This window comes from Pseudophryne corroboree, chromosome 1 (assembly GCF_028390025.1).
Source record: "Pseudophryne corroboree isolate aPseCor3 chromosome 1, aPseCor3.hap2, whole genome shotgun sequence".
In the NCBI taxonomy this organism is placed as follows: domain Eukaryota; kingdom Metazoa; phylum Chordata; class Amphibia; order Anura; family Myobatrachidae; genus Pseudophryne; species Pseudophryne corroboree.
The window spans coordinates 1,121,020,139-1,121,040,874 of NC_086444.1; the positions used below are offsets into that span (position 1 = coordinate 1,121,020,139).

Here is a 20,736-nt window from a genome sequence, read left to right on the forward strand (position 1 = left end):
AACCTTTTCAGGTAAATGTTCAGGGATTTTAAATTCAATATGGGTCTAACCGAACCGTCCGGTTTCGGAACCACAAACATTGTGGAATAGTAACCCCTTCCCTGTTGAGGGAGGGGAACCTGTACCACCACCTGCTGGAGATATAATTTGTGAATCGCCGCTAACACTACTTCCCTTTCTATGGGGGAAGCAGGCAGGGCTGATTTTAGGTAACGGTGAGGGGGCATCACTTCGAATTCCAGCTTGTATCCCTGAGACACAATCTGTATAGCCCAGGGATCCACCTGTGAGCAAACCCACTGGTGGCTGAATTTTCGGAGACGCGCCCCCACCGCTCCCGGCTCCACCTGTGGAGCCCCAGCGTCATGCGGTGGATTTAGTGGAAGCCGGGGAGGACTTCTGTTCCTGGGAACTAGTTGTATGGTGCAGCTTCTTTCCTCTACCCCTGCCTCTGGCAAGAAAGGACGCACCTCTGACTTTCTTGCCTTTTTGTGATCGAAAGGACTGCATTTGGTAATACAGTGCTTTCTTAGGCTGTGAGGGAATATATGGCAAAAAATTTGACTTCCCAGCTGTAGCTGTGGAAACTAGGTCCGAGAGACCATCCCCAAACAATTCCTCACCCTTGTAGGGTAAAACCTCCATGTGCTTTTTAGAGTCGGCATCGCCTTTGTCTACCCTAGGGGAGGACTCCCAGCACATCCTGTCCGTTGGCAGGAAGGGGTACGCCATAAGTAACCTTTTGGAAATCAGTACTTTCCTATCAGGAGAATCCCAAGCTTTTTCACATAACTCATTTAACTCATGTGAAGGGGGAAAAGTCACCTCTTGCTTTTTCTCCCCAAACATATAAACCCTCTTGTCAGGGACAGGGTTTACCTCTGATATGTGCAATACATCCTTCATAGCTACAATCATGTAGCGGATGGCTTTAGCCATTTTAGGCTGCAATTTTGCATCATCGCCATCGACACCGGAGTCAGAATCCGTGTCGATATCTGTGTCAACAATATGGGATAGTGGGCGCCTCTGAGATCCTGACGGCCTCTGCGCTGTAGGATCAGGCATGGGCTGAGAACCCGACTGTCCCAAGGCTTCAGCTTTATCCAACCTTTTATGCAAGGAGTTTACATTATCATTTAACACCTTCCACATATCCATCCAATCTGGTGTCGGCGCCGTCGTCGGGGACACCTCATTCATCTGCACCTGCTCTGCCTCCACATAGCCCTCCTCTTCAAACATGTCGACACAAACGTACCGACACACCACACACACAGGGAATGCTCTATATGAGGACAGGACCCCCACAAGGCCTTTTGGAGAGACAGAGAGAGAGTATGCCAGCACACACCCCAGCGCTATATGACCCAGAAATTACACAGTAACTTAGTGTTTACCCAGTAGCTGCTGTATATATGATTATTGCGCTAAATTTATGTGCCCCCCCTCTCTTTTTACCCTCTTTCTACCATGAGTCTGCAGGGGAGAGCCTGGGGAGCTTCCTCTCAGCGGAGCTGTGGAGAGAAAATGGCGCTGGTGAGTGCTGAGGAAGAAGCCCCGCCCCCTTAGCGGCGGGCTTCTGTCCCGCGATTTTGTGTAAAATTAATGGCGGGGGCTCATGCATATATACGGTGCCCAGCTGTATATATGTTGCTTTTGCCAGGAGGTACTCAATTGCTGCCCAGGGCGCCCCCCTGCGCCCTGCACCCTACAGTGACCGGAGTATGTGGGTTAGTGTGGGCGCAATGGCGCACAGCTGCAGTGCTGTGCGCTACCTCATGTGAAGACACGAGTCTTCTGCCGCCGATTTTGACATCTTTTTGCTTCATCCGCCGGCTACTGGCTCTGCGAGGGGGATGGCGCGGCTCCGGGAACGGACGACCAAGGTTAAGTTCCTGTGTTCGAACCCTCTGGAGCTAATGGTGTCCAGTAGCCTAAGAAGCGCAACCTGGCCGCAGTTAGTAGGTTTGCTTCTCTCCCCTCAGTCCCACGTAACAGAGAGTCTGTTGCCAGCAGAAGCTCTCTGAAAAAAAAAAAAAAAAACCTAACTAAAATACTTTCTTATTAGCAAGCTCAGGAGAGCTCACTAAAATGCACCCAGCTCTGTCCGGGCACAGATTCTAACTGAGGTCTGGAGGAGGGGCATAGAGGGAGGAGCCAGTGCACACCAGTAGTACGAATTCTTTCTTAGAGTGCCCAGTCTCCTGCGGAGCCCGTCTATTCCCCCATGGTCCTTACGGAGTCCCCAGCATCCACTAGGACGTTAGAGAAACAGGATTATAATTACCTACCGGTAAATCCTTTTATCGTAGTCCTTAAGGGATTTTGGGCGCTCGCCTCAGTGCGTTGACTTTTCTGCAGGTTGTCTCTTTTATGGTTACCTGTTCAGCTATTGCTGTTTTGTTACCAGCTGTTGCTGGTCGTTTTATGTTATTGGTGTGCTGGTGTGTAAATCTCACCACTCATTGTTATGTTCCTTCTCTCAGGTATGTCCTGTAGATCTCTCCTGGACCATCCTGAACCTTCATTTTCTCATAGTGAAGCAGAGGGCATGTTTACCATAGATCTATAGGTTCTATAATGACATCTGTTCTGACTGCACCTGGGCCCAGGAACAAACTACTCCCTCATGCCACCTATGCACAGATAATCTAAAAGACTGAGCAGTCCACAGGCGTGCTGCTGTATTTAGACCATGAACTGTTTTCTGTATTATATCCCCAATATTGTTTACAGTGTTCATATAGAATGTCCTGTGTTTGTCATGTCACAGCACATTGCATGTTGTTATTCAGGGGAGCATCCTGTTGCCTGGCTTACTTACTACAATCTGCACATATACAGTATATATGATGCCATATAGCTGAAACAGTAGTGCAGACTAGATTAATCAGCCCAGGAGCCTTGGATTATGTTGATTTTTTTTTTTTTTAATAAATAATATTGTATGAAATTGTTTTTCTCACAGATATTACAAATTCTGAGAAGGGTGATGCTGAAACCAAGAAATCCGAGGTTAGTCAGAACGTGTATGTATGTGTGTGTGTGTGTGTGTGTGTGTGTGTGTGTGTGTGTATATATATATATATATATATCTCACAAAATTATGGGGTTAGGCACAAAATTTAATGGCTTTGTCTTTTTCAGGCTTCTGGATCAGATAGAAATCCTGACACTGTACGACGAAGAGGGAGGAATAGCCGACATTCCCAGAGTTCTTCTGAGACTGGTAATAAAAATTAGATATTTAAATGGATTAAGTCTCAAGTAATTGTCACACATTTATGGCTGTTGTGTCACTTAGTTGGTGTTAGAGGGATCACGACAATATGTCCTATCAAACTTCTTTTCCAAACAGTGCAAACACAGTGGGTGGTATTCAATTATCATCGCAGATCCCCGCACCCATGCGCGCCCACATGCAGCTATTCAATTGTTTCTGCCAATGGGCGTGAGAACTTAATTTCAGCTTGCTACCCCCGGTGGTGGCCCTCCTGTGGCTCCATGGGATTTGTCTGTTGTCCTGAATGCCCTGCAAGAGTCTCAATTTGAACCTCTTTAGTCGGTGGACCTTAAATGGCTTACAGCCAAGGTCTTGTTTTTACTGGCTACTGCCTCTGCTAAAGGCTGTCGTACTTGGGTGCCTTGTCCTGTCGTCCACATTTCTGATATTACATCTCCTGCCAGTTCTTAGAACTCGCCCAGGTTATGTACCTAAGGTGGTGTCATCTTTTCTCTTACGTCCTTGGGGATTGCTGGGGTCCATTTAGTACCATGGGGTATAGACGGGTCCTTTGGGAGCCACTGGCACTTTAAGAGTTTAATAGTGTGGGCTGGTCTCTCCTTCTATGCCCCTCCTACCAGACCCAGTTTAGAAAATGTGCCCGGAGGAGCCGGTCACAGCTAGGGGAGCTCCTAGGAGTTTTTCTAGTTTTATTGTTTTCTAAGAGTTGTTGGGTACAGGAAGGCTGCTGGCAACAGTTTCCTGCTTTGTGGGACTTAGGGGGGGGTAGTAGGAACCAACTCTCGAAGTTAATGGTTCTCTATTTCCGCTGACAGGACACTGAGGGTGCTGATTGCAAGCCCACGAGGCAACCGCACACTCCTGCAGCACAGCCGCCGCCACCCACTAACAGATCCAGAAGAATGAAGAGTGGTGAGTTCAGCACCGGCGGCCCGGTTAGCGGGGCGGGAATGGCGGCACAAGGGTGGGAGCGCAGCTCTGTCAGGCTGCGTTCCATGAAGGCTCAGCAACATTGTTATGTAGACGCGACTGAGGGGTGTCCTGGGCCAGCGCGATCACCCTACACTGGCAAAACAGCTGACCGGGGCTAATCCCACTGTTAGCACAAAACACCTCAGGCCAGTATAATCATATGTGCGGGTAGCCGTGCGCCATTACAGTGGGCGGGGCTTCTCAGCGGATCCAGCACTCAACAGCGCCATTTTCTTCCTGCAGAACGCTGAAGCACGTTAACAGGGAGCGCTGACCCTCCACCTGACTCCAGTTACTGCGGTACCAGGGTGTTATAGACAGTGGGGGAGAGTGTAATTAGTACTATTCAACCTATTAAGGTTGTATAGTCAGCGCCGAGCTTTTATCAAAATAACTGCTCCAAGGGCGCTGTGTGGCTGGCTCCTTAGACTCTGTGACTCTCTGAAGGTACTCTGGGGAAAAACTGTGTCTGACATTTTCCTGTCTGTGTTTGTGTGTGTGTGTGTGTGTGTGTGTGTGTGTGTGTGTGTGTGTGTGTGTGTGTGTGTGTGTGTGTGTGTGTGTGTGTGTGTATCCACATTACTGCAGAGTGTGTATCTTCTCCTGAAGAGTCTATCCCATGTACTCAGGACTGCAATGTGCTTTCCCAACCTTCTGAATCTGAACCCCCATGGGTGGATTCTTTAAGGGGAATGATACCTCAGATTTCATCAAGGATGTCACATAATAAGAAAGAGACACAGTTTTTGAGAAAGTCTGTAGAGGGTTTGCAGCATTCAGCTCCTACTTCCTCAAATACCCCACATACATACCCTAAAAAAACGTACACTTGCCCAAATAATGCGAGTTGACACTGATACCGACTCTGATACAGGGGATGGTGATGGGCATATGCATGGGGGGGAGGGGAGCCTCCCTTGCTAAGGGGGTGCAGTTGATGATTGAAGCCATTAGGGATGTTTTGCATATTACTGAGAAGGAACCTGAGCCCGGAACAGGAATCTTATTTTACGGAAAATAAGAAATCCTCCCTCACCTCCCGGCTTCTAAAGAGCTAAACTCTTTTTCTCTGACGTCCTAGTGGATGCTGGGACTCCGTAAGGACCATGGGGAATAGCGGCTCCGCAGGAGACAGGGCACAAAATAAAAGCTTAAGGATCAGGTGGTGTGCACTGGCTCCTCCCCCTATGACCCTCCTCCAAGCCTCAGTTAGATTTTTGTGCCCGGCCGAGAAGGGTGCAATCTAGGTGGCTCTCCTGAGCTGCTTAGAATAAAAGTTTAGTTTAGGTTTTTTTATTTTCAGTGAGTCCTGCTGGCAACAGGCTCACTGCATCGTGGGACTAAGGGGAGAAGAAGCGAACTCACCTGCGTGCAGAGTGGATTGGGCTTCTTAGGCTACTGGACATTAGCTCCAGAGGGACGATCACAGGTACAGCCTGGATGGGTCACCGGAGCCGCGCCGCCGTCCCCCTTACAGAGCCAGAAGAGACGAAGAGGTCCGGTGAAATCGGCGGCAGAAGACATCCTGTCTTCAGACTAAGGTAGCGCACCGCAGCTGTGCGCCATTGCTCTCAGCACACTTCACACTCCGGTCACTGAGGGTGCAGGGCGCTGGGGGGGAGCGCCCTGAGACGCAATATAACAGTATATACCTTAGGTGGCAAAAAGAATACATCACATATAGCTCCTGGGCTATATGGATGTATTTTAACCCCTGCCATTTTTACACAAAAAAGCGGGAGATAAGGACGTCGTGAAGGGGCGGAGCCTATCTCCTCAGCACACAAGCGCCATTTTCCCTCACAGCTCCGCTGGAAGGACGGCTCCCTGACTCTCCCCTGCAGTCCTGCTTCAGAATCAGGGTAAAAAAGAGAAGGGGGGGCATTTTTGGCAGCAAATAACGATAATAACAGCAGCTATAAGGGAATAACACTTATATAAGGTTATCCCTGTATATATATAGTGCTGGGTGTGTGCTGGCAGACTCTCCCTCTGTCTCTCCAAAGGGCTAAGTGGGGTCCTGTCCTCTATCAGAGCATTCCCGGTGTGTGTGCTGTGTGTCGGTACGCGTGTGTCGACATGTATGAGGAGGAAAATGATGTGGAGGCGGAGCAGTTGCCTGTGTTGGTGATGTCACCCCCTAGGGAGTCGACACCTGACTGGATGATTGTATTTAAACAATTAAGTGATAATGTCAGCAATTTGCAAAAAGCTGTTGACGACATGAGACAGCCGGCAAATCAATTAGTGCCTGTCCAGGCGTCTCAGACACCGTCAGGGGCGCTAAAACGCCCGTTACCTCAGTGGGTCGACACAGACCCTGACACAGATACTGAGTCTAGTGTCGACGGTGACGAGACAAACGTAATGTCCAGTAGGGCCACACGTTACATGATCACGGCAATGAAAGAGGCATTGAACCTTTCTGACACTACAAGTACCACAAAGAAGGGTATTATGTGGGGTGTGAAAAAACTACCAATAGTTTTTCCTGAGTCAGAGGAAATAAATGAGGTGTGTGATAAAGCGTGGGTTTCCCCCGATAAAAAACAGCTAATTTCTAATAAATTATTAGCATTATATCCCTTCCCGCCAGAGGTTAGGGCGCGTTGGGAAACACCCCCTAGGGTAGATAAGGCGCTCACACGTTTATCAAAACAAGTAGCGTTACCGTCTCCTGATACGGCCACCCTCAAAGAACCAGCTGATAGAAGGCTGGAAAATATCCTAAAAAGTATATACACACATACTGGTGTTATACTGCGACCAGCAATCGCCTCAGCCTGGATGTGCAGTGCTGGAGTCGCATGGTCGGATTCCCTGACTGAGAATATTGATACCCTGGATAGGGACAATATTTTGTTAACTATAGAACATTTAAAGGATGCATTGCTATATATGCGTGATGCACAGAGGGATATTTGCACCCTGGCATCAAGAGTAAGTGCTATGTCCATCTCTGCCAGAAGAGCGTTATGGACGCGACAGTGGTCAGGGGATGCGGATTCCAAACGGCACATGGAAGTATTGCCGTATAAAGGGGAGGAGTTATTTGGGGCTGGTCTATCGGACCTGGTGGCCACGGCAACGGCTGGGAAATCCACCTTTTTACCCCAGGTCACTTCACATCAGCAGAAAAAGACACCGTCTTTTCAAACTCAGTCCTTTCGTTCCCATAAGTACAAGCGAGCAAAAGGCCACTCCTTTCTGCCCCGGGGCAGAGGAAGAGGAAAAAGACTGCACCACGCAGCCGCTTCCCAGGAGCAGAAGCCCTCCCCTGCTTCTGCCAAGTCTTCAGCATGACGCTGGGGCTTTACAAGCAGACTCAGATATGGTGGGGGCCCGTCTCAAGAATTTCAACGCGCAGTGGGCTCACTCGCAAGTGGATCCCTGGATTCTACAGGTAGTATCACAGGGGTACAAACTGGAATTCGAGGCGTTTCCCCCTCGTCGGTTCCTGAAGTCTGCTTTACCAAAGTCTCCCTCCGACAGGGAGGCAGTTTTGGAAGCCATTCACAAGCTGTATTCCCAGCAGGTGATAATCAAGGTACCCCTCCTGCAACAGGGAAAGGGGTATTATTCCACGCTGTTTGTGGTACCGAAGCCGGACGGCTCGGTGAGACCAATTTTAAATCTGAAATCCTTGAACACTTACATAAAAAGGTTCAAATTCAAGATGGAGTCACTCAGAGCAGTGATAGCGAACCTGGAAGAAGGGGACTATATGGTGTCTCTGGACATCAAAGATGCTTATCTCCACGTCCCAATATACCCTTCTCACCAAGGGTACCTCAGGTTTGTAGTACAAAACTGTCATTATCAGTTTCAGACGCTGCCGTTTGGATTGTCCACGGCACCTCGGGTCTTTACCAAGGTAATGGCCGAAATGATGATTCTTCTACGAAGAAAAGGCATTTTAATTATCCCTTACTTGGACGATCTCCTGATAAGGGCAAGATCCAGGGAACAGTTAGAAGTCGGAGTAGCACTATCTCAGGTAGTGTTACGTCAGCACGGGTGGATTCTAAATATTCCAAAATCGCAGCTGATTCCAACGACACGTCTACTGTTCCTAGGAATGATTCTGGACACAGTCCAGAAGAAGGTGTTTCTCCCGGAGGAGAAGGCCAGGGAGTTATCCGAGCTAGTCAGGAACCTCCTAAAACCAGGCCAGGTCTCAGTGCATCAGTGCACGAGGGTCCTGGGAAAAATGGTGGCTTCTTACGAAGCGATTCCATTCGGAAGATTCCATGCAAGAACGTTTCAGTGGGATCTACTGGACAAATGGTCCGGATCGCATCTGCAGATGCATCAGCGGATAACCCTGTCGCCAAGGACAAGGGTGTCTCTCCTGTGGTGGCTGCAGAGTGCTCATCTACTAGAGGGCCGCAGATTTGGCATTCAGGATTGGATCCTGGTAACCACGGATGCCAGCCTGAGAGGCTGGGGAGCAGTCACACAGGGAAGGAATTTCCAGGGCTTGTGGTCAAGCATGGAAACATCTCTTCATATAAACATTCTGGAACTAAGGGCCATTTACAATGCCCTAAGTCAAGCAAAACCTCTGCTTCAGGGTCAGGCGGTGTTGATCCAATCGGACAACATCACGTCAGTCGCCCACGTAAACAGACAGGGCGGCACGAGAAGCAGGAGGGCAATGGCAGAAGCTGCAAGGATTCTTCGCTGGGCGGAAAATCATGTGATAGCACTGTCAGCAGTGTTCATTCCGGGAGTGGACAACTGGGAAGCAGACTTCCTCAGCAGACACGACCCTCACCCGGGAGAGTGGGGACTTCACCCAGAAGTCTTCCACCTGATTGTAAACCGTTGGGAAAAACCAAAGGTGGACATGATGGCGTCACGTCTAAACAAAAAACTGGACAGATATTGCGCCAGGTCAAGGGACCCTCAGGCAATAGCAGTGGACGCTCTGGTAACGCCGTGGGTGTACCAGTCAGTGTATGTGTTCCCTCCTCTGCCTCTCATACCAAAAGTACTGAGAATCATAAGAAGGAAAGGAGTAAGAACTATACTCGTGGTTCCGGATTGGCCAAGAAGGACTTGGTACCCGGAACTTCAAGAGATGCTCACGGACGAACCGTGGCCTCTACCTCTAAGAAAGGACCTGCTACTGCAGGGGCCTTGTCTGTTCCAAGACTTACCGCGGCTGCGTTTGACGGCATGGCGGTTGAACGCCGGATCCTGAGGGAAAAAGGCATTCCAGATGAAGTCATCCCTACCCTGATCAAAGCCAGGAAGGATGTAACTGCGAAACATTATCACCGCATTTGGCGAAAATATGTTTCCTGGTGTGAGGCTAAGAAGGCCCCCACAGAGGAATTTCAACTGGGTCGTTTCCTTCATTTCCTGCAAACAGGACTGTCTATGGGCCTAAAATTAGGGTCCATTAAGGTTCAAATTTCGGCCCTGTCGATTTTCTTCCAGAAAGAACTGGCTTCAGTACCTGAAGTTCAGACATTTGTAAAAGGGGTGCTGCACATACAGCCTCCTTTTGTGCCTCCAGTGGCACCTTGGGATCTCAATGTTGTGTTGAGTTTTCTAAAGTCACATTGGTTTGAACCACTTTCCACTGTGGACTTAAAATATCTCACATGGAAGGTGTCGATGCTGTTAGCCTTGGCTTCAGCCAGGCGTGTGTCAGAATTGGCGGCTTTATCATATAAAAGCCCTTACTTAATTTTTCATTCTGACAGGGCGGAATTGAGGACTCGTCCTCAATTTCTACCTAAGGTGGTTTCTGCATTTCACATGAACCAACCTATTGTGGTACCTGCGGCTACCAGGGACTTAGAGGACTCTAAGTTGCTTGACGTTGTCAGGGCCTTGAAAATATATGTTTCCAGGACGGCTGGAGTCAGAAAATCTGACTCGCTGTTTATCCTGTATGCACCCAACAAGCTGGGTGCTCCTGCTTCAAAGCAGACGATTGCTCGTTGGATTTGTAGTACAATTCAGCTTGCACATTCTGTGGCAGGATTGCCACAGCCAAAATCAGTAAAAGCCCATTCCACAAGGAAAGTGGGCTCATCTTGGGCGGCTGCCCGAGGGGTCTCGGCTTTACAACTTTGCCGAGCAGCTACTTGGTCAGGGGCAAACACGTTTGCTAAATTCTACAAATTTGATACCCTGGCCGAGGAGGACCTGGAGTTCTCTCATTCGGTGCTGCAGAGTCATCCGCACTCTCCCGCCCGTTTGGGAGCTTTGGTATAATCCCCATGGTCCTTACGGAGTCCCAGCATCCACTAGGACGTCAGAGAAAATAAGATTTTACTTACCGATAAATCTATTTCTCGTAGTCCGTAGTGGATGCTGGGCGCCCATCCCTAGTGCGGATTGTCTGCAATACTTGTATATAGTTATTGTTACAAAAATTCGGGTTATTATTGTTGTGAGGCTCCTTTGCGTTTATCATACTGTTAACTGGGTTCAGATCACGAGTTGTACGGTGTGATTGGTGTGGCTGGTATGAGTCTTACCCGGGATTCAATATCCTTCCTTATTATGTACGCTCGTCCGGGCACAGTATCCTAACTGAGGCTTGGAGGAGGGTCATAGGGGGAGGAGCCAGTGCACACCACCTGATCCTTAAGCTTTTATTTTGTGCCCTGTCTCCTGCGGAGCCGCTATTCCCCATGGTCCTTACGGAGTCCCAGCATCCACTACGGACTACGAGAAATAGATTTATCGGTAAGTAAAATCTTATTTTCTCTAACGTCCTAGAGGATGCTGGGGACTCCGTAAGGACCATGGGGAGAGACGGGCTCCGCAGAAGACATGGGCACTTTAAGAAAGAATTTAGTTCCTGGTGTGCACTGGCTCCTCCCTCTCTGCCCCTCCTCCAGACCTCCGTTTGATTCTATGCCCAGAGGAGCTGGGTGCTTTTCAGTGAGCTCTCCTGAGTTTGCTGATAGAAAGTTTTATGTTAGGTTTTTTATTTTCAGGGAGCTCTGCTGGCAACAGACTCCCTGCATCGTGGGACTGAGGGGAGAGAAGCAGCCCTACTCTCTGAAGCTAGGTCCTGCTTCTTAGGCTACTGGACACCATTAGCTCCAGAGGGATCGGTACGCAGGATCTCACCCTCGCCGTCCGTCCCAGAGCCGCGCCGCCGTCCCCCTCGCAGAGCCGGAAGACTGAAGCCGGGTGAGTATGAGAAGCAAGAAGACTTCACAGGCGGCAGAAGACTTCGTGATCTTCACTGGAGGTAACGCACAGCACTGCAGCTGTGCGCCATTGCTCCACACACCTACACATACTCCGGTCACTGTTGGGGCGCAGGGGGGGGGGCGCCCTGGGCAGCATTTGGGACCTCATTCTGGCAAATAAACACATATATACAGCTGGGCACTGTATATATGTAGGAGCCCCCGCCAAAGAAATAAAATTAAAGCGGGACAGAAGCCCGCTGCCGAGGGGGCGGTGCTTCTCCCTCAGCACTCACCAGCGCCATTTTTTCTCCACAGCACGCTGAGAGGAAGCTCCCCAGGCTCTCCCCTGCTGATACAAGGTAGAAGAGGGTTGAAAAGAGAGAGGGGCACATAGGCCCTCATTCCGAGTTGTTCGCTCGTTATTTTCTCTATCGTCCTAGTGGATGCTGGGGTTCCTGAAAGGACCATGGGGAATAGCGGCTCCGCAGGAGACAGGGCACAAAAGTATAGCTTTCCGATCAGGTGGTGTGCACTGGCTCCTCCCCCTATGACCCTCCTCCAAGCCAGTTAGATTTTTGTGCCCGGCCGAGAAGGGTGCAATCTAGGTGGCTCTCCTAAAGAGCTGCTTAGAAAAGTTTAGCTTAGGTTTTTTATTTTACAGTGAGTCCTGCTGGCAACAGGATCACTGCAACGAGGGACTTAGGGGAGAAGAAGTGAACTCACCTGCGTGCAGGATGGATTGGCTTCTTGGCTACTGGACATCAGCTCCAGAGGGTACAGGTACAGCCTGGATGGTCACCGGAGCCTTGCCGCCGGCCCCCTTGCAGATGCTGAAGTAAGAAGAGGTCCAGAATCGGCGGCAGAAGACTCCTCAGTCTTCTTAAGGTAGCGCACAGCACTGCAGCTGTGCGCCATTTTCCTCTCAGCACACTTCACACGGCAGTCACTGAGGGTGCAGGGCGCTGGGAGGGGGGCGCCCTGGGAGGCAAATGAATACCTATTTTGGCTAAAAATACCTCACATATAGCCTCCGGAGGCTATATGGAGATATTTAACCCCTGCCAGAATCCGTTAAGAGCGGGAGACGAGGCCGCCGAAAAAGGGGCGGGGCCTATCTCCTCAGCACACAGCGCCATTTTCCCTCACAGAAAGGCTGGAGGGAAGGCTCCCAGGCTCTCCCCTGCACTGCACTACAGAAACAGGGTTAAAACAGAGAGGGGGGGCACTAAATTGGCGTTAGAAATATATAAAAAAGATGCTATAAGGGAAAACACTTATATAAGGTTGTCCCTATATAATTATAGCGTTTTTGGTGTGTGCTGGTAAACTCTCCCTCTGTCTCTCCAAAGGGCTAGTGGGTCCTGTCCTCTATCAGAGCATTCCCTGTGTGTGTGCTGTGTGTCGGTACGTGTGTGTCGACATGTATGAGGACGATGTTGGTGAGGAGGCGGAGCAATTGCCTGTAATGGTGATGTCACTCTCTAGGGAGTCGACACCGGAATGGATGGCTTATTTAGGGAATTACGTGATAATGTCAACACGCTGCAAGGTCGGTTGACGACATGAGACGGCCGATAAACAATTAGTACCGGTCCAGACGTCTCAGAAACACCGTCAGGGGTTTTAAAACGCCCGTTTACTTTAGTCGGTCGACACAGACACGGACACTGAATCCAGTGTCGACGGTGAATAAACAAACGTATTCCTTATTAGGGCCACACGTTAAAGGCAATGAAGGAGGTGTTACATATTTCTGATACTACAAGTACCACAAAAGAGGGTATTATGTGGGATGTGAAAAAACTACCGTAGTTTTTCCTGAATCAGATAAATTAAATAAAGTGTGTGATGATGCGTGGGTTCCCCCCGATAGAAAATTATGGGCGGTATACCCTTTCCCGCCAGAAGTTAGGGCGCGTTGGGAAACACCCCTTAGGGTGGATAAGGCGCTCACACGCTTATCAAAACAAGTGGCGGTACCGTCTATAGATAGGGCCGTCCTCAAGGACCAGCTGACAGGAGGCTGGAAAATATCATAAAAAGTATATACACACATACTGGTGTTATACTGCGACCAGCGATCGCCTCAGCCTGGATGTGCAGAGCTGGGGTGGCTTGGTCGGATTCCCTGACTAAAAATATTGATACCCTTGACAGGGACAGTATTTTATTGACTATAGAGCATTAAAGGATGCATTTCTATATATGCGAGATGCACAGGGGGATATTTGCACTCTGGCATCAAGAGTAAATGCGATGTCCATATCTGCCAGAAGATGTTATGGACACGACAGTGGTCAGGTGATGCAGATTCCAAACGGCACAAAGGTGTATTGCCGTATAAAGGAAGAGGAGTTATTTGGGGTCGGTCCATCGGACCTGGTGGCCACGGCAACTGCTGGAAAATCCGCCGTTTTTACCCTAAGTCACATCTCTGCAGAAAAAGACACCGTCTTTTCAGCCTCAGTCCTTTCGTCCCTATAAGATCATATCTGCCCAGGGATAGAGGAAAGGGAAGAAGACTGCAGCAGGCAGCCCATTCCCAGGAACAGAAGCGTTCCACCGCTTCTGACAAGTTCTCAGCATGGCGCTGAGACCGTACAGGACCCCTGGATCCTACAAGTAGTATCCCAGGGGTACAGATTGGAATGTCGAGACGTTTCCCCTTCGCAGGCTCCTGAAGTCTGCTTTACCAAGGTCTCCCTCCGACAAGGAGGCAGTATGGGAAAAAATTCACAAGCTGTATTCCCAGCAGGTGATAATTAAATTACCCCTCCTACTACAAGAAAAGGGGTATTATTCCACACTATATTGTGGTACTGAAGCCAGAAGGCTAGGTGAGACTTATTCTAAAAAAATTTTTGAACACTTACAAAGGTTCAAATCAAGATGGAGTCACTCAGAGCAGTGATAACGAACCAGGAAGAAGGGGACTATATAGTGTCCTGGGACATCAGGGATGCTTACCTCTATGTCCCAAATTTGCCCTTCTCACTAAGGGTACCTCAGGTTCGTGGTGCAGAACTGTCACTATCAGTTTCAGACGCTGCCGTTTGGATTGTCCACGGCACCCCGGGTCTTTACCAAGGTAATGGCCGAAATGATGATTCTTCTTCGAAGAAAAGGCGTCTTAATTATCCCTCACTTGGACGATCTCCTGATAAGGGCATAGTCCTGGGAACAGTTGGAGGTCGGAGTAGCACTATCTCGGATACTGCTACAACAGCACGGGTGGATTCTAAATATTCCAAAATCGCAGCTGATCCCGACGACACGTCTGCTGTGCCTAGGGATGATTCTGGACACAGTCCAGAAAAAGGTGTTTCTCCCGGAAGAGAAAGCCAGGGAGTTATCCGAGCTAGTCAGGAACCTCCTAAAAACAGTGCATCATTGCACAAGGGTCCTGGTAAAAATGGTGGCTTCCTACGAAGCAATTCCATTCGGCAGATTTCACGCAAGAACTTTTCAGTGGGATCTGCTGGACAAATGGTCCGGATCGCATCTTCAGATGCATCAGCGGATAACCCTATATCCAAGGACAAGGGTGTCTCTCCTGTGGTGGTTATAGAGTGCTCATCTTCTAGAGGGCCGCAGATTCGGCATTCAGGATTGGATGCTGGTGACCACGGAGCCCAGCCCGAGAGGCTGGGGAGCAGTCACACAAGGAAAAAATTTCCAGGGAGTGTGATCAAGTCTGGAGACTTTTCTCCACATAAATATACTGGAGCTAAGGGTAAACTTATAATGCTCTAAGCTTAGCAAGACCTCTGCTTCAAGGTCAGCCGGTATTGATCCAGTGGGAAAAACATCACGGCAGTCGCCCACGTAAATAGACAGGGCGACACAAGAAGCAGGAGGGCAATGGCAAAAACTGCAAAGACTTTTCGCTGGGCGGAAAATCATGTGATAGCACTGTCAGCAGTGTTTCATCCCGGGAATGGAAACTGGGAAGCAGACTTCCTCAGCAGGCACGACCTCCACCCGGGAGAGTGGAAACTTCATCGGGAAGTTTTTTCCACATGATTGTAAACCGTTGGGAAATACCAAAGGTGGACATGATGGCGTCCCGTCTGAACAAAAAACGGGACAGGTATTGCGCCAGGTCAAGAGACCCTCAGGCAATAGCTGTGGACGTTCTGGTAACACCGTGGGTGTACCAGTCGGTGTATGTGTTCCCTCCTCTGCTTCTCATACCTAAGGTGCTGAGAATTATAAGACGTAGAGGAGTAAGAACTATACTCATGGCTCCGGATTGGCCAAGAAGGACTTGGTACCCGGAACTTCAAGAGATGCTTACAGAGGTCTTATGGCCTCTGCCGCTAAGAAGGGACTTGCTTCAGCAAGTACCATGTCTGTTCCAAGACTTACCGCAGCTGCGTTTGTCGGCATGGCGGTGGAAAGCCGGATCCTAAGGGAAAAAGGCATTCCGGAAGAGGTCATTCCTACCCTGGTCAAAGCCAGAAAGGAGGTGACCGCACAACATTATCACCACATGTGGCGAAAATATGTTGCGTGGTGTGAGGCCAGGAAGGCCCCACAAAGAAATTTCAACTCGGTCGTTTCCTGCATTTCCTGCAAACAGGAGTGTCTATGGGCCTCAAATTGGGGTCCATTAAGGTTCAAATTTCGGCCCTGTCGATTTTCTTCCAGAAGAATTGGCTTCAGTTCCTGAAGTCCAGAAGTTTGTCAAGGGAGTATTGCATATACAACTCCCTTTTGTGCCTCCAGTGGCACTGTGGGATCTCAACGTAGTTCTGGGATTCCTCAAATCACATTGGTTTAAAACCAGTCAAATCTGTGGATTTGAAGCATCTCACATGCAAAGTGACCATGCTCTTGGCCCTGGCCTGGACCAGGCGAGTGTCAAATTGGTGGTTTTTTCTCAAAAAAGCCCATATCTGTTTGTCCATTCGGACAGGGCAGAGCTGCGGACTCGTCCCCAGTTCTCTCCCTAAGGTGGTGTCAGTGTTTCACCTGAACCAGCTTATTGTGGTGCCTTGCACCTACTAGGGACTTGGAGGACTCCAAGTTGCTAGATGTTGTCAGGGCCCTGAAAATATGTTCCAGGACGGCTGGAGTCAGGAAAACTGACTTGCTGTTATCCTGTATGCACCCAACAAACTGGGTGCTCTTGCTTCTAAGCAGACTATTGCTAGTTGGATGTGTAATACAATTCAGCTTGCACATTCTGTGGCAGGCCTGCCACAGCCAGAATATGTAAATGCCCATTCCACAAGGAAGGTGGGCTCATCTTGGGCGGCTGCCCGAGGGGTCTCGGCTTTACAACTTTGCCGAGCAGCTACTTGGTCAGGGGCAAACACGTTTGCTAAATTCTACAAATTTGATACCCTGGCTAAGGAGGACCTGGAGTTCTCTCATTCGGTGCTGCAGAGTCATCCGCACTCTCCCGCCCGTTTGGGAGCTTTGGTATAATCCCCATGGTCCTTTCAGGAACCCCAGCATCCACTAGGACGATAGAGAAAATAAGAATTTACTTACCGATAATTCTATTTCTCGGAGTCCGTAGTGGATGCTGGGCGCCCATCCCAAGTGCGGATTATCTGCAATACTTGTACATAGTTACAAAAATCGGGTTATTATTGTTGTGAGCCATCTTTTCAGAGGCTCCGCTGTTATCATACTGTTAACTGGGTTTAGATCACAAGTTGTACGGTGTGATTGGTGTGGCTGGTATGAGTCTTACCCGGGATTCAAAATTCCTCCCTTATTGTGTACGCTCGTCCGGGCACAGTACCTAACTGGCTTGGAGGAGGGTCATAGGGGGAGGAGCCAGTGCACACCACCTGATCGGAAAGCTTTACTTTTGTGCCCTGTCTCCTGCGGAGCCGCTATTCCCCATGGTCCTTTCAGGAACCCCAGCATCCACTACGGACTCCGAGAAATAGAATTATCGGTAAGTAAATTCTTATTTTTCTTCGCATCGGTGCGATTTTCAGCTAACTGCGCATGCGCAATGTTCGCACTGCGGCTGCGTCAAGTAAATTTGCTAAGAAGTTTGGTATTTTACTCACGGCATTACGAGATTTTTTCGTCGTTCTGGTGATCGAAGTGTGATTGACAGGAAGTGGGTGTTTCTGGGCGGAAACTGGCCGTTTTATGGGTGTGTGTGAAAAAACGCTGCCGTTTCTGGGAAAAACGCGGGAGTGGCTGGAGAAACGGGGGAGTGTCTGGGCGAAAGCTGGGTGTGTTTGTGACGTCAAAACAGGAACGAAACTGACTGAACTGATCGCAGTGGCAGAGTAAGTGTCGAGCTACTCAGAGACTGCTAAGAAATTTCTATTCACAATTTTGAGAATCTTTTGTTCGCAATTCTGCTAAGCTATGATTCACTCCCAGTAGGCGGCGGCTTAGCGTGTGCAATGCTGCTAAAAGCAGCTTGCGAGCGAACAACTCGGAATGAGGGCCATAATTAGGCGCAAGAAAGTATATTAACAGCAGCTACTGGGTTAACATTAAGTTACTGTGTTATTCCTGGGTTATATAGCGCTGGGGTGTGTGCTGGCATACTCTCTCTCTGTCTCTCCAAAGGGCCTCGTGGGGGAACGGTCTTCAGAAAGGACATTCCCTGTGTGTGTGGTGTGTCGGTACGCTTGTGTCGACATGTCTGATGTGGAAGGCTATGTGGGAGAGGAGCGGGAGCAAATGAATGTGGTGTCTCCGCCGACGGCGCCGACACCTGATTGGATGGATATGTGGAAGGTTTTAAATGATAATGTAATTCTTTGCATAAAAGATTAGACAAGGCTGATGCATTGGGACAGTCAGGGTCTCAACCCGTGCCTGATCCTATGACGCAGGGACCGTTGGGGTCTCATAAGCGCCCACTATCCCAAATTGTTGACACAGATACCGACATGGATTCTGACTCCAGTGTCGATTACGATGGTGCAAAGTTACAGCCAAAGTTGGCTAAATCACTCCGACATATGATTATAGCAATTAAGGAGGTTTTGCACATCACAGAGGAAACCCCTGTCCCTGACACAAGGGTTTATATGTATAAGGGAAAGAAACCTGAGGTAACTTTTCCCCCCTCACACGAACTGAATGAGTTATGTGAAAAAGCTTGGGAATCTCCAGATAAAAAACTGCAGATTTCCAAACGTATTCTTATGGCGTATCATTTCCCGCCAACGGACAGGTTACGTTGGGAATCCTCCCCTAGGGTGTACAAAGCTTTAACTCGCTTATCCAAAAATGTAGCCCTGCCGTCCCAGGATATGGCTACCCTCAAGGATGCTGCTGATCGCAAACAGGAGGGTACCCTGAAGTCCATTTATACACATTCAGGTACCTTGCTCAGACCGGCAATCGCGTCGGCCTGGGTCTGTAGTGCAGTAGCGGCATGGACTGATACCTTATCAGAGGAGTTTGATACCCTAGATAGGGATACTGTTTTATTGACCCTGGGGCATATTAAAGACGCTGTCCTTTATATGAGAGATGCTCAAAGACACATTAGTCTGCTGGGTTCTAGAATAAACGCTATGTCGATTTCTGCCAGAAGGGTCCTGTGGACTCGGCAATGGACAGGTGATGCCGACTCAAAACGGTTCCCTCACAGCCTAAGAGAGCACCGCATTATCAAATGCAGTCCTTTCGTTCACAAAGAAACAAAGTCCGAGGTGCATCCTTTCTTGCCAGAGGGAGGGGCAGAGGAAAGAAGCTGCACAATACAGCTAGTTCCCAGGAACAGAAGTCCTCCCCGGCCTCTGCAAAATCCACTGCATGACGCTGGGTCTCCACTGGCGGAGTCGGGGCCAGATGGGGCGCGTCTTCGGAATTTCAGCCACATGTGGGTTCACTCCCAGGTGGATCCCTGGGCAATAGAAATTGTGTCTCAGGGTTACAAGCTGGAATTCGAAGAGGTGCCTCCTCGCCGGTTTTTCAAATTGGCCCTACCGTCTTCCCCCCTAGAGAGGGAGATAGTGTTAAATGCAATACAAAAATTGTATCTTCAGCAGGTGGTGGTCGAGGTTCCCCTCCTTCAACAGGGAAGGGGGTATTATTCGACCATGTTTGTGGTTCCGAAACCGGACGGTTCAGTCAGACCCATATTGAATTTAAAATCTCTGAACCTATACTTGAAGAGGTTCAAGATGGAATCGCTAAGAGCGGTCATCGCCAGCCTGGAAGGGGGGGATTGTATGGTGTCACTGGACATAAAGGATGCGTACCTTCATGTCCCCATTTATCCACCTCATCAGGCGTACCTAAGATTTGCGGTACAGGACTGTCATTACCAATTTCAGACGTTGCCGTTTGGTCTCTCAACGGCTCTGAGGATTTTCACCAAGGTAATGGCGGAAATGATGGTGCTCCTGCGCAAGCAGGGTGTCACAATTATCCCGTACTTGGACGATCTCATAAAAGCGAGATCAAGAGAGCAGTTGCTGAACAGCGTATCTCTTTCACTGAAAGTGTTACAACAACACGGCTGGATTCTCAATATCCCAAAGTCGCAGTTGGTTCCTACGACTCGACTGCCCTTCTTGGGCATGATTCTGAACACGACCCAGAAAAGGGTTGATCTTCCGATAGAAAAAGCCCAGGAACTTATGACTCTGGTCAGGAACCTTTTGAAAACAAGACAGGTGTCCGTGCATCATTGCACTCGAGTCCTGGGAAAGATGGTGGCCTCATACGAGGCCATTCCCTTTGGCTGGTTCCATGCGAGCACTTTCCAATGAGATCTGTTGGACAAGTGGTCCAGATCACATCTACAGATGCATCGGTTGATCACCCTGTCCCCCAGGGCCAGGGTGTCACTCCTGTGGTGGCTGCAGAGTGCTCACTTTCTCGAGGGCCGCAGATTCGGCATTCAGGATTGGATCCTGGTGACCACGGACGCAAGCCTCCGCGGTTGGGGAGCAGTCACACAGGGAAGAAATTTCCAGGGTCTTTGGTCAAGTCAAGAGACTTGTCTGCACATCAACATCCTGGAACTAAGGGCCATATAAAACGCCCTACGTCAAGTGGAGACCTTACTTCACGACCAACCAGTTCTGATCCAGTCAGACAACATCACCGCAGTGGCTCATGTAAACCGCCAAGGCGGCACAAGGAGCAGAGCGGCAATGGCGGAAGCCACCAGGATTCTTCGCTGGGCGGAGAATCATGTAAGTGCACTGTCAGCAGTGTTCATTCCGGGAGTGGACAACTGGGAAGCAGACTTCCTCAGCAGACACGACCTACACCCGGGAGAGTGGGGACTTCATCCAGAAGTCTTCGCACAGATTGTGAGTCGGTGGGAACTGCCACAGATAGACATGATGGCGTCCCGCCTCAACAAAAAGCTGCAGAGGTATTGCGCCAGGTCAAGAGACCCTC

At 49.4% G+C, this 20,736-nt stretch overlaps 1 protein-coding gene across 2 annotated transcripts in view; it reads left to right on the forward strand.

Annotated features, from left to right (window-relative positions):
* The window catches only part of BOD1L1 (biorientation of chromosomes in cell division 1 like 1), a 142,959-nt gene that overhangs the window by 80,949 nt on the left and 41,274 nt on the right, over positions 1-20,736 (forward strand). For both annotated transcript variants that reach the window (XM_063922880.1, XM_063922890.1), the window contains exons 17-18: positions 2,972-3,018; positions 3,151-3,232. In XM_063922880.1, coding sequence (XP_063778950.1) covers positions 2,972-3,018; positions 3,151-3,232 — 129 coding nt within the window. The remainder of the gene's footprint in view (positions 1-2,971; positions 3,019-3,150; positions 3,233-20,736) is intronic.